Source organism: Gadus macrocephalus, chromosome 17 (assembly GCF_031168955.1).
Source record: "Gadus macrocephalus chromosome 17, ASM3116895v1".
NCBI classification, from domain to species: domain Eukaryota; kingdom Metazoa; phylum Chordata; class Actinopteri; order Gadiformes; family Gadidae; genus Gadus; species Gadus macrocephalus.
Window position 1 is genome coordinate 2064975 of NC_082398.1, and position 17204 is coordinate 2082178.

At 41.7% G+C, this 17204-nt stretch overlaps 2 protein-coding genes and 1 long non-coding RNA gene across 13 annotated transcripts in view; 1 reads left to right on the forward strand and 2 right to left on the reverse strand.

The window, feature by feature from the left end:
* The window catches only part of LOC132445751 (Kv channel-interacting protein 4-like), a 99318-nt gene extending 88634 nt beyond the window's left edge, over positions 1–10684 (forward strand). For all 4 annotated transcript variants that reach the window (XM_060035873.1, XM_060035874.1, XM_060035875.1 and 1 more), the window contains 5 exons: positions 6582–6652; positions 7827–7934; positions 8027–8131; positions 8231–8293; positions 8635–10684. In XM_060035873.1, coding sequence (XP_059891856.1) covers positions 6582–6652; positions 7827–7934; positions 8027–8131; positions 8231–8293; positions 8635–8682 — 395 coding nt within the window. In that variant the 3' untranslated portion in view covers positions 8683–10684. The remainder of the gene's footprint in view (positions 1–6581; positions 6653–7826; positions 7935–8026; positions 8132–8230; positions 8294–8634) is intronic.
* The window catches only part of sec24d (SEC24 homolog D, COPII coat complex component), a 34049-nt gene continuing 21596 nt past the window's right edge, over positions 4752–17204 (reverse strand). For 2 of the 7 annotated variants that reach the window (XM_060035866.1, XM_060035865.1), the window contains 3 exons: positions 16809–17000; positions 15288–15377; positions 12411–14677 (listed from right to left, as the gene is read on the reverse strand). In XM_060035866.1, coding sequence (XP_059891849.1) covers positions 14418–14677; positions 15288–15377; positions 16809–17000 — 542 coding nt within the window. In that variant the 3' untranslated portion in view covers positions 12411–14417. Of the gene's footprint in view, positions 4924–12410; positions 14678–15287; positions 15378–16808; positions 17001–17204 lie in introns of those variants that run through there. The other 5 variants (XM_060035867.1, XM_060035870.1, XM_060035871.1 and 2 more) reach the window with 5 other exon arrangements.
* Positions 6953–8708, reverse strand: LOC132445752 (uncharacterized). Of its 2 annotated transcripts, none has more exons than XR_009522687.1 (2): positions 8616–8708; positions 6953–7918 (listed from the first exon to the last, which is right to left on the reverse strand). It is a non-coding gene; the product is annotated as an uncharacterized LOC132445752 (long non-coding RNA). The 2 variants fall into 2 exon arrangements; XR_009522686.1 differs by having other exon boundaries at positions 6953–7895; positions 8616–8706.

Here is a 17204-nt window from a genome sequence, read left to right on the forward strand (position 1 = left end):
CCTCCAAGCATGTTCGGTTAACGCTCTGTAGACTCAGGTTCGAGTCCACGCACGCACGGCTAATAAGAATGAAGAGCTTTCAGACACTATGTAGGTTCAAGAGGTACCGTAATGGATACATCTTATTTCTCTATCATGTGAATGGTAAAGTCAAGTATAACCTCCAAGCCCGCTCTGGTAAGCGTCTTGGTGGTGCAGCGGTCAGGGCTGATGGTTAACGGTTAATTAACGCCCTGTAGACTCAGGTTCGAGTCCCCGCTCCCACAGCCACCCGAGGTACCATGATGGATTCATCTTATTTCTCTATCATGTGAATGGCAAAGTCAAGTATATCCTCCAAACACGCTCTAGATAGAGTCTTGGTGGTGCAGCGGTCAGGGCTGATGGTTAACGGTCTGTAGACTCAGGTTTGAGTCCCCGCTCCCACGGTCACCAGAGATACGTTAATGGATACATCTTATTTCTCAATCATGTGAAATGGTAAAGTCAAGTATAACCTCCAAGCATGCTCTGGTTTGCGTCTTGGTGGTGAACCGGTCAGGGTTAAAGCTCTGTAGACTCAGGTTCGAGTCCACGCACAAACGGGTAATAAGCATGATGAGCTTTCAGACACTATGTAGGTTCAGGTGCCCTGCTAAGAACCAGGGTTCAAGAGGTACCGTATTGTATACATCTTATTTCTCTATCATGTGAATGGTAAAGTCATGTATAACCTCCAAGCATGTTCGGTTAACGCTCTGTAGACTCAGGTTCGAGTCCACGCACGCACGGCTAATAAGAATGAAGAGCTTTCAGACACTATGTAGGTTCAAGAGGTACCGTAATGGATACATCTTATTTCTCTATCATGTGAATGGTAAAGTCAAGTATAACCTCCAAGCCCGCTCTGGTAAGCGTCTTGGTGGTGCAGCGGTCAGGGCTGATGGTTAACGGTTAGTTAACGCCCTGTAGACTCAGGTTCGAGTCCCCGCTCCCACAGCCACCCGAGGTACCATGATGGATTCATCTTATTTCTCTATCATGTGAATGGCAAAGTCAAGTATATCCTCCAAACACGCTCTAGATAGAGTCTTGGTGGTGCAGCGGTCAGGGCTGATGGTTAACGGTCTGTAGCCTCAGGTTTGAGTCCACGCTCCCACGGTCACCCGAGATACGTTAATGGATACATCTTATTTCTCAATCATGTGAAATGGTAAAGTCAAGTATAACCTCCAAACATGTACTGGTAAGCGTCTGGGTGGTGCAGCGGTCTGGGCTGTTGGTTAACGCTCTGTAGACTCAGGTTCTAGTCCCAGCTCATACAGCCACCCGAGGTACCTTGATGGATTTATCTTATTTCTCTATCATGTGAATGGTAAAGTCAAGTATATCCTCCAAACATGCTCTGATAAGTGTCTGGGTGGTGCAGTGGTCAGGGCTGATGGTTAACGGTTAGTTAACACCCTATAGACTCAGGTTCGAGTCCCAGCTCACACAGCCACCCGAGCCACCCGAGGTACCTTGATGGATTCATCTTATTTCTCTATCATGTGAATGGCAAAGTCAAGTATATCCTCCAAACACGCACTAGATTGAGTCTTGGTGGTGCAGCGGTCAGGGCTGATGGTTAACGCCCTGTAGGCTAAGGTTCGAGTCACCGCTCACACGGCCACCAAGACGTGAGTACACCAAGGTCGGAACACCACCACGTTGGCGCGTACGGCAGAACCCCACCCCCCCCTCTCCGGGGGGGGTGGGGGGGGGAAAAGAACTAAAGGGGTCTTGCTACTTGCGGTAAGGACTAAAGGGGTCTTGCTACTTGCGGTAAGGACTACTACTATTTTACTTTTAAAAAGTTTCATCAAAAAGGGAAACATTTTAAAAGTTTCTTTTTTTAATCCTTTTTTATCTTTTTTTTTAGTCTTTCTTATTTTTTTATCCTTTTTTTTTAATCTTTCTTATTTTTAATCTTTTTTTTTTTATCTTTCTTCTTTTTTTATCTTTTATCTTATATTTTATATATCTTTTTTTTTTTATCTTTCTTATATTTTTTTATCTTTTTTTTTTATCTTTCTTATATTTTATCTTTTTTTTTATCTTTCTTATATTTTATCTTTTTTTTTATCTTTCTTATATTTTATATATTTTTTTTTATCTTTCTTATTTTTTGTTTTTCTATTTTTTTTATCTTTATTATATTTTATATTGTTTTTTATTTTTTTTTATCTTTCTTATATTCTATCTTTTTTTTTATCTTTCTTATATTTTATATATTTTTTTTTATCTTTCTTATTTTTTATGTTTTTCTATTTTTTTTTATCTTTATTATATTTTTTATTTTTTTTTATCTTTCTTATATTCTATCTTTTTTTTTAACTTTCTTATATTTTATCTTTTTTTTTTTTACTTTCTTATTTTTTATCTTCTTGTTTTATCTCTTATTTTTTATCTATTTTTATCTTTTTTTTTTATCTTTCTTGAAAGATCTATAGATCTTTCTTTTTTTTATCTTATTTTTATCTTCCTTTTGAAAAAAAAAAGATATATAAAATATAAGATAAAAGATAAAAAAAAAGAAAGATAAAAAAAAAAGATTAAAAATAAGAAAGATTAAAAAAAAAGGATAAAAAAATAAGAAAGATTAAAAAAAAAGATAAAAAAGGATTAAAAAAAGAAACTTTTAAAATGTTTCCCTTTTTGATGAAACTTTTTAAAAGTAAAATAGTAGTAGTCCTTAAGTCCTTACCGCAAGTAGCAAGACCCCTTTAGTCCTTACCGCAAGTAGCAAGACCCCTTTAGTTCTTTTCCCCCCCCCACCCCCCCCGGAGAGGGGGGGGTGGGGTTCTGCCGTACGCGCCAACGTGGTGGTGTGCCGACCTTGGTGTACTCACGTCTTGGTGGCCGTGTGAGCGGTGACTCGAACCTTAGCCTACAGGGCGTTAACCATCAGCCCTGACCGCTGCACCACCAAGACGCTTACCAGAGTGTGTTCAAGAGGTACTTGACTTTACCATTCACATGATAGAGAAATAAGATGAATCCATTTAGGTACCTCGGGTGGCTGTGTGAGCGGGGACTCGAACCTGAGTCTACAGAGCGTTAACCAACAGCCCTGACCGCTTCACCACCAAGACACCTTGGTGGTGGTCATAGTTGATTTTACAGCCACCATGGTACCTTGGTGGCATACCTTTTCCAAAGGTCATACTTGACTTTACAGCCACCAAGGTGGCTGTGTGAGCGGGGACTCGAACCTGAGTCTACAGGGCTTTAACTAACCGTTAACCATCAGCCCTGTCCGCTGCACCACCAAGACGCTTACCAGAGCATGTTTGGAGGTTATACTTGACTTTACCATTCACATGATAGAGAAATAAGATAAATCCAGCAATGTACCTCGGGTGGCCGGGTGAGCGGGGACTCGAACCTGAGTCTACAGGGCTTTAACCGACAGCCCTGACCGCTGCACCACCAAGACACTTACCAGATTGTTTTTGGAGGTTATACTTGACTTTACCATTCACATGATAGAGAAATACGCTGCATCCATTAAGGTACCTCTTGAACCCCTGTTCTGAGCAGGGCACCTGAACCTACATAGTGTCTGAAAGCTCATCATGCTTATTAACTGTGCGTGCGTGGACTCGAACCTGAGTCTACAGAGCGTTAACCGACAGCCCTGACCGCTGCACCACCAAGACACTTACCAGAGCATGCTTGGAGGTTATACTTGACTTTACCATTCACATGATTGAGAAATAAGATGTAACCATTAAGGTACCTCTTGAACCCTGGTCCTGAGCGGGGAACCCGAACCTACAAAGTGTCTGCAAGCTCCAAACTCCTCCCCCGTCACACATTATAACTCCTCCCACAAATCAACAGATTATTCCAAATTAACACAGAATTTTTGTGTTCTTGAAGCGTGCTCGATCTCGCCGTTTCACCGAGCATGCATCGGAGGTGGCTCGTGTGCTTGCAATCGCTATAAATCCCAGGATGCATTTCGCACTCGCAGCAGTACGATGGCGGACAATATGGAGAAGACGCACAACTGTAGCTTAAGTTACTCTTAACTTATATTTATATAATATATAATATATACATATATATATATAAAGTCGTGTGTGTATAGCTTATACACATGACAGGACACGCATATCTTTTCAATTTTGATTTATTCAGAATATTTACATACTATTAGAAAATGAAAGAGGCTGGGATTTTGTTTTATATCATTTGTTTATATTGTTCAGTAGTAGTAGATGCCTAAATGAGGCCGTAGCACAGTTAACGGACGAGCAGAGGTGGTGACGTCATCGAGTCCGCTGCTGTTCCAATTGCAGGTACGTACTCGCAAGTCTGTGCTTGAAGTACGGACTTGCCAAGTACGTGCTTGCAAGTCATCGAGTCCGTAGTACGCGTGCTAGGAATTGAGAAACGGCCACAATCTCTCCCTCTATCTCTACCTGTGACGGGGGAGGAGTTATAACCTCTTTGTATTGCTACCTGTGACGATGAAACATGACACTTGTTTTTTATTGGTCATCATGGGAAAAAACATAAGGGGTAACACTGTTGTTTTTATCAAATGAAACGTAAAGGGTAACACTGTCGTTTTTTATCTGTCGTCATGAAAAATCCATAAGGGGTAACACTGTCGAAATGTATCGAATAAAACATAGGGGGTAACACTGTCGTTTTTATCAAATGAAACATGAGGGGTAACACTGTTGTTTTTTATTGGTCGTCATGGAAAAAAACACAAGGGGTAACAACAACATGACTTAATTCACAATAATTAATTTGCACAAACAGTCATTCCGAATGAATGGGTGAGTGGGAATGACCAAGAAGAATAGACATAGACATAAGAACAGGAGGATTTCTGCGACCCGCCGAAAAGTGTGACCCCAGGGGGCGCTGTTGCATATGTTCTGCAATCTGCACGAGTTTGAAGCGTAGACAGGCACGTAAAAAACATAAATAAAACATAAATCTCCCCCCAACCCCTTGCCTTAATAAAGGTGCTTAATAAATACATTTGATTAGCATTTTACAGACCCATACAATGGATAGGGCGTTTCGTACGGTCCATCACCGTTGCTACTTTACCCATAAACAGCTACAGTAAGTGTTAAATTACACTGATTTACCTTTGAGCATTTCCTATTATAGGCTACTTCGTAAAATGCTGTTTAGAATTAATGTTAGCATCAAGAAAAGAAAGACGTCAGTACTGACCCTAACCAGGCACACGCTAACCTATACCGTAAAACCATAGAGGGAACAGCATAATGGTGAAACACCCAACCCATGTATATTTTTTACTTATTTTTCAAATTTTACATACCTATGTATTCCTTTCCAACATTTTTTCTTTAACAATGACGTTTCTCATATACAGTGGAAAGAATACGTTTATGCACCCATGCTAAAGTTTACCAAAAAGGAATACCTTAATTAAACAAATGAGGAAAAATCCCACCTTTAAGGCCACCAATTTTCTTTATGAATGAATAATGTATCGTAAGTGGCCTAAAAGGATGGATTTTTCCTCATTTGTCAATCGATTTCCAAAAGATGATTTTTTTATTCCTATTTTTAGTCAACTTTAGCATGGGTGCATAAACTTATTGTTACCACTGTGTCTCACAAAACATATTTACTCTTGGACTTCAGTACACAATCCAACAGAGCCATCAAGCTCCCATTCTCCTTTCAGGAAAAGACAAACTACAAACTAAAGAACAGTCTAGAAACTAACCCTGGAGTACACACTAAAGCCAAAAACTGGCCCAACAATCTAGTAGGAGCCTAAACTAAACCGAAACTGTCCGGAGAAGTCCCGTTCACAGCTTCACCCCCAGCCCTTCCTGGGTTGCTGTAGAGAGCCTGGCAGCTTTGAGACCTGGGAATGTCCTCTCCCTCTCGATCCATATGCTTGGCTAGGCATCGAGGTCGACATCAAATCATTCACAATCGTGCCGTCAGACTTCTGCACCACAGGGGAAGCCTGTGCCTTATCCACAAACTTGACGTACACCGACATCTTTAACAGTGCCGCCATGGCATATTTACAACTCCTCTTTCTCACATCGTCTTTCTCCATTGCGCCACCGAGCTACACAGTCTGAGATACTGGGAAGTTCTACTTGTAGTTGACGTTAGAATAGACATGACTCATCATTTTATCACGAAAGAGACAGTGCTTGCCTCGTTTAAACAACAGCGACCGGAAGAGGACTCAAACACATTGTCCTTATCGCACGGGACTCACTCACTGGTAACATGGGCCATCTCTGTTGTGCAACAGAGCCGTACACTCTGAGCCTCTCGGAGATTTACTTGTAGTTGACGTTAGAATAGACGCGACTTTACAGTAAAAGGATTGAATCGCAAACGAGACACAGCTAGGCTACTCTCACTCACACAACACCAACCTCAACAGGACTTTCATTGTGGGTTGAAAGTTAATATCAATAAACAAAAATATATATATTCTGAAATATATATTCTAAAAAAAATAAGAATGTGAAAATACTTTTGTTTCGTGCAATTGTGTAACCAGGTTGTGTTCTTGTCCATGCCTCTCTCCCCAGACGCCTCGACATATGCACATTTTCTGTTCAACGCCTTCGACACGGACCACAATGGATCTGTGAGTTTTGAGGTGAGATTTGAGTGGCCGTAATGGAAGAACACGTCCAATCCTTAAAGGATGTACAACCTTTTGTATGGTTTTGGATAATTTACATTTAGGGCATTTAGTACATTTGTCAGAAGATAGGTACAGTAAGCATGTTCATAGAAACAAGTGCCAAGCACTTGTTTCTAGGAACCTGTAATTCCCCGTAAAAGAACAAAGATGGCTAGGTTGAGTTGCTAAAAGATGCCAAGTACTGTTTGTAGTACTATTATAGGATCAGGCTTAAACTGTGTATTTTTTTTAAAACATTCTTACTAGAACATCCAAGTTCTGTTGAAGCCAATCTTTATTCAACTGTGCCTAGTATTTAACATGCATAAATGGGAGTTTCCAATATGATTAAACCATGATGAACAACACATGCACATCAAATGGACGCTTGAAGCAGATTGACGGCCCCTAATGTGTTTGCTTGCTTGGCTGCTCTGAAACAGAAAGCGCTTCATTATTTGTTGGTCTGAGCCTCAGGTTCTGACAGTTGTGAAATGAAATGACCCCAGGCTGCAATGTAACGGATAAAAACTAATCCAAAGAAAAAAGTTTGCTTCGAGGATACCCGCGGATAGTGTTGCAGACCTCCCCAGGGCGTTAGATAAGCCCACAACATGACTCATTTTAATTAAAACCAGCCAGTTTGCGATGGCTATTAGCATGCGATTAATATTCATGAAGGTATAATCTTGCTTATTAGTACAGAGAAGCCTCTCGGTGGTTCCTCGTCTCTCTGATTGATGTGTAGTTCTGATTGTTGTGTAGTGTTGTGCGTCAGTTCGGTCCCATTCTAAGCCACCCCCCCCCCCCCCCCAACCCCTGGGTTTACTGGGATTATATTTATTATTAGTGGCGATTTGATTAAAAACAATCGATATTAACAATATGATATGATTGTTGTTTTTCGGTTGAGCGTGTTTCACTTACATTTTCAGATAGTTTTTTTAATTAATGTCTCGTCACCTTTAAATAATTGTTTGAAATTAATCCTACCCTTTAGAATTCTAGTGATAATATTTCTAGCATATAAAATCCTTTGAAATTCTTTCTTTTCCAGTTTTACAAAAAATGTGCTTAAAAAAAATACATATTTTCGAAAGCATTTTGAAACCGTTACCCAAATTGTGAATCTTGTTTCAAACGTCAGGATTTCGTCATGGGCCTCTCGATCCTCCTGAGGGGAACCATCACGGAGAAGCTCAACTGGGCCTTCAACCTGTACGACATCAACAAGGACGGCTACATCACCAAAGAGGTACACACACACAAACACACACACACTTAAGTTTTTGTAGTGCTGCGGTTGTGGCTTTTATAAATATATAAGCCATCTAAAATGTGTTCCAGGAAATGCTGGACATCATGAAGGCGATCTACGACATGATGGGGAAGTGCACGTATCCGGTGCTCAAAGAGGAGACACCGCATCAACACGTGGAGATATTCTTCCAGGCAAGGACCCTGGAGCCTCTCTATCTTAGTACACCCACACACACGGAGGGATACTCAACACTCTGTAGTACTATACTCACTAAGTTGTTCTCCCCACAGAAAATGGATAAGAACAAAGACGGCGTGGTCACCATCGATGAGTTCATCGACTGTTGCCAAAATGTAAGAGATGTCTTCTCAGAGCGTCTGTTTCTGCGAGGCTTGAGTGTAATGTTGTGAAGGGTGAATTCTGTTCTGCTGTTGATACCAATCAAAATAATTGGGGGCGGCTTGTTGTTTTGGCTACCTAGTTTAAATAAGGTCGCTCTTTCGTTACTTTGATGGTGAAATCAAGCTCTGTGGTGAGGATATGTGATTTAAAACAAGCACGAAAAGCTAAGTCGTTTTAGTAGATGCCTTGTTTGAAAGTGAGCAACAGCGAACAGTGTGGCACATGTGTTTCATTTATATATATTTTTAATTTGACAACTTGGGACTTCTCTACCTGTTATTTCATCCCGCAGGACGATAACATCATGCGGTCGATGCATCTGTTTGAAAACGTCATCTAAACCGTGGAGATGATATGACCGCCGAGGCTATGGTGGGGGGGGGGGACGCCGTCGTGGTCTTCATCCTCATAATCTTCACCCGGGCTCCACTCTGCCCGGTCTGGACTGTAGGGAGCAGACCCACGTTTCAACGTTTCACGCCCACTCGGTGGAAGCAGTCTCAAAATGACATTCTATTAATAATTAACATTTCTAGATCAATGTTCAACACTTTGTTTCATTCCTGAATGGTACACGTGTTGCCTGGGAGGAATACCTTTCACAACAAGGAATAATTACTATGTTTACGGTCACATTGTGTTTCTTTGCAAGCGATAACCCGGGTCAGCTTTCAGCATTATTGACCGAGGAGTTTTATCACTAAGATGAGTGTGTAGTTTGAGAACAAGAGTCATAGCAAGAGATTATTTATTTTTCTGTTGGCCGTAGTATTTGCTTTGAAGGATCAAAATCACTGTGATATAATCCATTCATAATTAACATTAAGGAAATAACTAACGATTATCCTATTGATTTTATATTTGAAACTCAGTTTCCGTCAGAGTTTCAACGTTTCTGGAACATTCTTACCATAAGTTACACGATGTGGTCTGTACCGTGTTCCCCAAAGTGAGCATTCACAGAACTTAGATTGTACAATTTTTCATATTGTACATATTACAGATGATTTAATTGCTTTAGATAAAAACCTCTATGAAAAACTTTTTAACTTTATTCGTGTTTACTTGCCAACTAGAAGGAGACCGCGCAGAAATTGTGTGAAATCAGACCTTTCAATTCTAACTTTATCAACAGAAGCACAGGGATACATATAAATATATATTTACCATGAGTATAAAATTAAACAATATCTTAACCAGAGATAGGCTGCTTTCAATGTTTTTCATTTAATCTGATGTGTATTACCTTGATGCATACTTTCCGTAATTCCTCTATGAGTTTCAAAAGGGTTCATTTTGCTGTTTTTCCCCGAAAGGCAATGGCTTGAGTTTATTTATATGGCATTGTTGCCATTGGTTAATCGATTGCCAGTTGTACAGTATTACAAGCGATTATCTTACAGCCTTTTTAAATGTTGGCTACACATACTTATTTGCGTGTTTTAGTGAGAGTGTTGTTTGAACGATTGTTTTCAGTCAGTCTCTTACTATGTGGTAGTTTGTATAGGTCTCTTTCGATCTTGGGTAAATGTGCTTTTGGCCCCTCTCATCCTTTTTCCTTGCCATGTTGGTATGGAGTACTAATCCGAGCAGAAGGCCTGCTGGCTAAACCTTTACTTTATTTAATACTTGATCTTAACAGTTGACAAATGGCCCTCTGTCTCAATTAGAAAACTGTATTCATATAATTTAGATACCAGCTGTGTTGGTTCTTACAAATGCTTTTAACCACGAAAAGTTAGTTTTTAGGAAATGCAAACAGATAAAACGCTATTAATTTCTGAATGAGGCATGCTCGTTATTGATTAAGCATGCATTTCCCTTTTGAGAGGAGTACTTGAAATTGTGTTTCTGAGCAGAGGCAACGTGTTCATTGTTAAGTCAAAAGAGATGACTCGTCTTTTTCATTGCGTTGTTTTGTTTTGTTTTTTATGCCTTGACCCTTAAGGAAATGTAAATTTGATCAACACATCTCTATTTAAAAATTTGATATGTATTTGTGTTTGTCTGAGAAAATGGTTGAATATACTACGGCTGGTGTTTCATCCCATGACTTTCATGTAAGACTGTTTTGGAAATCAAAACATTTCTGGAGGTGGTACATTTAAATATTTTATCATAATACTTTGCGCCTGGTTTGTTAACTCATTTACAAAATATTTTCAGGCTGGACAATTTCTTGATAAGGGACTCATTACCAATCAGAAATAGTTGTATAACCACATTTGTCGATATTTTTTTCTAGTTCAGCCCCTCACATGATACTATTTTGCCCTAACAACATTTGTTGGTTTGGGCCTGGGGTTATTCAAGAAAAAACAATTAAAACAGAAACAAAACTGTTTTTGGTTTATTATTGTGCTGAAATTAACTAACGTGACGAGACAAAAATTGGTGTGACACTGCCATCTTGTGGTGCTGCGGATATTACACCCAACTGGAGATTGGACTCAGTAGAGTTCAAGCTGATGGGGAGCATGTTGAAAACGGGGCATTATTCGGGGTTATTCATTATTCATTATTCGCATTAAATCCGGGGTCAGTTTGTGAATTAGACTACAATACTAAAGGATGTACACCGACAGACATTTAGGTCCAGTTGTGTAGAGTACATTTTATAAGAACGACAATAAACCGATGAGAATGTCTCCGTCTCTGTGAAGCCGATCCACAGGGACACTAAACTTTATTGGGGCCCTGAGCTATGGTCCTTTGGGGCCACCCATCAAAGCCTACAGTAAGCCTTGTCGGGTGACTAGTGTAAGTGTACGAAACGTAAATCGTAAATCTGACCAGTCGACCACAACAAAGAGGTGAGAGGTGATCGTAGCAACAGAGCTGCAATTTGTCCAGCCCAGACAATGGGTTTGAATCCCGCCACGGGTATCGATGGTGTACTGCAGAGCTGTTCTATTAATAAACGTGACATGGGTTTAAATCTCACAGATGGCCTTATCCATCAAAATGCAATCTTCGAAAAGTTGCAATGTCATTTGAATTGCAAAGTCAATCATAACCTCTCACCTTCTTTCAGAGTGCCTCTCAGTGGGGCGGTAGAGCCAGCTGCTGTTGGTCAAAACTGCATACCTGGGACCAAGTCCTGTGAAGAGCACTCATTTTAAACAGGTGAAGTACATGGGTTGCATCCATGATGCATTAGTCACCACTGGTTCTCCCGTTGGCACACACACACACACACACACACACACACACACACACACACACACACACACACACACACACACACACACACACACACACACACACACACACACACACACACACACACACACACACACACACACACACACACACACACGGGTGCCTAGGGCCTAACATGAATGAGCCCCCGTCTTCCCCAACTCCCAAGTAGCCACAACCCAAATCATAATTTGTGTGAAGGAAAGATTTATTCATGCAAGTTAGTAAATAAATCTATAGATATACAAAATAAACTTCAGGGCGGACCAAGGCCAAAATAACAAATAACACAATCCTATCTAGAAAGTAAGAAAATAGCCCTAAGAAAACAAACTACAAATCTTACCTCCCTATCTAAGTAAAACAAGAGAAAACACCGTAAACAAAACTGGCAGTCCACCCTTACGATCACACACGTTAACTATCAACTATTACGTAATGTCCCACAAGACAGAACGACAGTGTGGCCGGTTGGGAGAGGAAGAGGACGGGGGAAAAACCGGCTGCCCTCAGACGGCCGCCATCTTGGCTGCTTTGTAGTGGTTGGTTCCCGGCTGCAGCCAACCACAGGCCAGGGCTCGAACCTCGTCCACCAATCATCTCCGCGTCCTGGCACACTCATCTATGCATGTCCGGAGAAAGAGAAAAAGGCACAGGGCACACAGCAGACCGAACAAAATCACACACACACACACACACACACACACACACACACACACACACACACACACACACACACACACACACACACACACACACACACACACACACACACACACACACACACACACACACACACACACACACACACACACACACACACACACACACACACACACACACACACACACACAAAAAAATACAGTGTCAATATTTTTGTTCAGGATTTTAATAAAAACAAAAACTGGATAGGAATTTGATAGAAATGTACATTTGCAAACCATTCAGCTCAGCAGTCCACTATTCTTTAATTCCGTCTTTCCAATTGCACTGAAATCGCTGGGCTTCCTTTCGACGTACAGAAGAGTAAAGGTACTTTTACCTGAGACACGTTTGCATACAACCCCATAGTGGACCGTGTTTTTATACCGTTTAAGGCTGGTGGTAATATAGCACACATTTTACACACTTCATGGAGACAACTTTCCAATAAGCTCATTGATTAGGCTACATGTTAAACTAAGCTTTCCTTTGTTTAAATCAAATGCCTTGTCATATCACTTAGACAGAAGAAACAGCATGTGGAGGATAATAATTAATACCTCTAACGGTAAAAGACATAGCACAATGCTTTAGTTGGAGATAATTAAAATATATATATATATTATTGGAATGTATAATTGCGTGGTGAAAGTTGTTATTACATTATGGTTTGGCAGTTTGGCACTGATAAGTGATTGGGTTTATAGCTGGTGGGAGAATAACTCATTGCTACAGCAATGGTGCTCAGTGGAGCCTGAACAGAAAACAAAAATCAAACTACCCTCACCTGAAAGCATCCTCACCTAACTGTTATTCAGGAAAAACAGTGAAACAGAAAGTAGAATCAAACACCTTGATTCTTCCGTTTAAGGTTTTTATCTCATTGGAGGAGTTCAGGGCTGAACTTCGTTTCAGGTTCAATAAGCGGACCCCAGGTGTGTCGCATCAGCGCTTAATCAGCACCCAATCAGCCCGGTTCTACATGCAGTAGCACTGTTTCACCTATGGAGGGAGCCCTCTGCAACGCAAACCAATGTGGCGTTCTGTTGCTACTTTTCGCACGATAGCTCACGTATATTCAACCGAAACAAATCGTAATACTTTTTCTAAATAAGTGTGCCTCTGGTTGCCAAGGAAAAACATGTTATTATCGCAAAAAAAGTATTTGAAATACAAATTAATATCTTTTTCAGTCACATTTGGGTCGTCAATTAGTTCCATAGCATTGGATTTAACACTAAAATACATTCTGGAAACCTATTTCCTTTTCCATTCAACAATCTAATGAAATAGAGATTTAATAGTAAAGTTTACTTCTTAAAGGCAAAATACTTTCTATTTGGTTGGAAATGTGATCTGATTTTGAAATGTATTTGTATAGAGCATATCATACAAGTATGTATATCATAATTGGTAGTGAATTACAAAATAACTAATTTGTACTACTATCATTCGGAATCATTCGGAACAAATAACGGCACAGCGAATCTTACTAATTGTAAACATAAGAAATGGAAACTTAAATTATCCCTTTTTGTTTGCAAACCTGCCCGTTTTAAATGTATAAAGGGTTCGAGAGAGAGAGAGAGAGAGAGCGATAGAGCGATAGAGCGAGAGAGAGATAGAGAGACAGAGAGACAGAGAGACAAAGAGAGAGAGACAGAGAGAGATTTTGGTAATCTTTCACAAAGTATAACTTTATATTGCACAAGGCGATTGGCTAGGAGGGCGGCCGGGTGGGGTGAGGTGGGCTATGATTGGTTCATTATGATGGTCCCGCCTCTCCCTCTTCCTCCTTGTGAATCTCCAGGACGGAAACCAAGACTAAAAGGTTCCTCAGTCCAGAGCAGAAATGAGCTTGTTCCCGTGGGGTTCAACCAGTTAGAACCAGTAAGAACCAGAGCTTGTTTTTTCCAAGGCAGCTTCAGTCCACAGTCCACAGGCTCAGCATCAACAGGGCTCCCTTGTCCCCCCGCCCCAACCCCGCAGACACCCGCTGTCTGTCTGCTCCTTTCTGAACCCTAAACCGTTGATACGGACCCTGTGGAGGTGGGGTCCCCTGACGTCAACACTCAGTCACACACACACACACACACACACACACACACACACACACACACACACACACACACACACACACTCTCAGGCTGACAAACACACGCACACACTCGCTCACAGACACACACACACATACACACACTCAAGCGCGCACTCAGGGGTTGTGCGAACGACGGACGGACAGCCTGGGGTTGCCGGGTTACGGGTGGGGGTGGCGGGGGTGGTGGGCGGAGTTAGGTGAGCAGCGTCCTGATCTCGCGGTGGACGTAGCACAGGAAGTCCATGTAGGAGGCGCCGCCGTACAGCCCCTTGTCCTCCACCAGGAACTGACGGAACAGCACCTCCAGCTTGTCCTTGGGTCGCACGATCTGCAGCTGATGGGGAGGGGGAGGGGGGGGGGGGGGGGGGGAGCCGCGCAGGAGTACATCGAGGACAGTGTGGTCATGGTGGGTCAAACCACTGGTTATATAGGGTTAGAAGGTTCTGGGTTCAAACCCCGCATCCATGAGACGGATGGCCCAAACCCTTATCTTGATTAATTTAGTGGTCAATTAATCAATCGTCATTCTTTTTCTGCATATACAAATATTGAGGATGCAAAATGTTTTATTTGCGGGTAAGGCTTTCACGTAATGTGATTTTTTTTTCATTATTTAATTATTGACGCAATATCGAAAAAATATCTGTTCCTGCTAAGCTACAGCAGCAATGTGTTTACCTGCTCTGGCCACTAGGGGGAGGCAAAGAGTCTTCGGCCGTGTTTGATTGAAACGTGATTTCCTCTATGTTACAGACCAGCGCTAGCGTTTGTTAAGAGGTAGGCTATTTCATCCCAATCCATTCATGGAAGTTAATCATCGCAATCATGTCAAACACACAGATTACCAACAATCACTTATTTTTATGTTGTCATACACAATATATATATATATACAATATATATAATAATGTTTTCCTAGTATGGGACAGCACCCAGGACCTTACCTTCATGGAGTTGGGTCTCTGCTGCATCAGGCTGCTGACGATGGCCCGGACCTTCCTGGACTGGGGGCTGTCCAACTCTGGCAGCACATTCTGGAACCAACGCACCCCAGCACACATGAGTGGGCCATCCCAAAGAGGTTATCTATCACCGGTCGGTTCAATCCCGTGGGCTTAGCCCGGGGCTTTACCAGGCAGCGGAGATTCAGAGATACAGGTGAGGTGTTCAGATGGGGATCAACGTTCCTGACGTGCGTTCAGTCGGAAACCAGGAAAGCTGGTATGAGGGTATCGGGGTATGAGGGTAGAGGAGCGGGCTAGGCAAAGCACCTGAACCTCTTATTTCACTGCAGAGCTGACCCGAGCAGACGCACATGGGCCTACACCTGCATGCACTTATCCCGCGGAGAGCGTTTACAGCACTGATTCATTCCACGTCTCGAAAAACAACGGGAGAGAGAGAAAAGCGCGAGTAATCTTCCTGATTCATTATCCGTGACAAGTTGTTTTAGGTTCTGAAGAAGGGGAGGGAGGGGGGGGGGGGGGGAGTGGATTCCAGGTGAGTTATGGGAGTTGCGGTCCGGCCCGCGGGGCAGTAAATTTGCGTGGAAAAACAAGGATTACAAGACATCTTGGGGAAATTGCGAAACAGTCTGTTGATTTTAAATTAATCACATGCCCTGCTTTAAAGCTGCACTATGTCACTCTTTCCTCGCAGCCGGTCGACTTTTATCCAACGTAAAGTTACCTGTTCTTTCCACAGACTAAACCCATTAATCCTGGGGTTGATTGAGCCATGTCCCGGAGGGATTGATCCTTAGAAATCACTCGAATTAAGGCTGGAGTGAAACTGTGGGTTTAAAGCTAAGGTATGCCATTTGGAAAAACCAACCAGAGTAAGCTAGATTTTGTAAGTATCCAACCCAAAAAAAGAAGATTAATAAATAGCTGACTAGCTTTAGCAGTAGCCTTGTGGAAGACTCTGGTCATCTGTACTTAGTGCGCATAACTAGATTAAATGTTTGGACCGGCTTATTGCCTGCAACAGCCACCGATTTGTTTCTCGTCAGAGAATTGGATACATTTATTGCTGTAAAGTTGTATAGAGACGTTCAACAAATAAGTTAAAAAAAATGCCTCTTATGAATTTTGCCTTTTCTAGCTTTAGGTTTAATTGAAATGGACTTCATTGAGTACATAATACTTAAGTATTAAGTAAGTATTAAGTATTTCAATAGGTTTTTTTTTCAGCAAAATATTATGATATCTTATAATTGTTAGTATTTGTTACCATCTATCTGTAGATAGATGGTAACAAATAATAGATAGATGGTGTTTTCTTTTTTATCACTCTGTTATATTAGATGTAAAGACTTTATCGATAAAAAGATATATCCATCTATAAAGTCTGGCATCTTAAACGTCAGAGTACACTGAAACACTGAACCCGATCAGCGGTGAATCGACTGATCACCAAACAGGTGGTCAGCTTGAGGGTGAGGGGAGCCTGCGTGCGTTGCTGACCGTGTTGGGCTGCAGGTGAGCGAGCGAGGGCAGGTTGAAGAGCCCCTGGATGAGCTCGGGGGGGCAGGCCTGGCCCAGCCACAGGAAGAGGGCGTGGCCGTTCTCCAGCAGGAAGGCTCCGCCGTCGGACAGGCGGTCCTCGGAGCAGCGCAGCGGCGACGGCACCGCCTCGCCCTCCAGCTCCATGTTGTGCTGCGGAAAGATCGGAAACCTTACAATTGATCGGAAATCTATTTTATCCGAAAAACCATCATACATATTGATCATTCTGGTTGGGATTGGCTAGTTTCCTTCTCAGCATTGGGGGGGTTAGTATAAATAATCTTAAAAAATACCAAATATTTCGCAAACTTGGATTACGCTACAGATGGGTTAATTCAACGACCTTGCCAACAC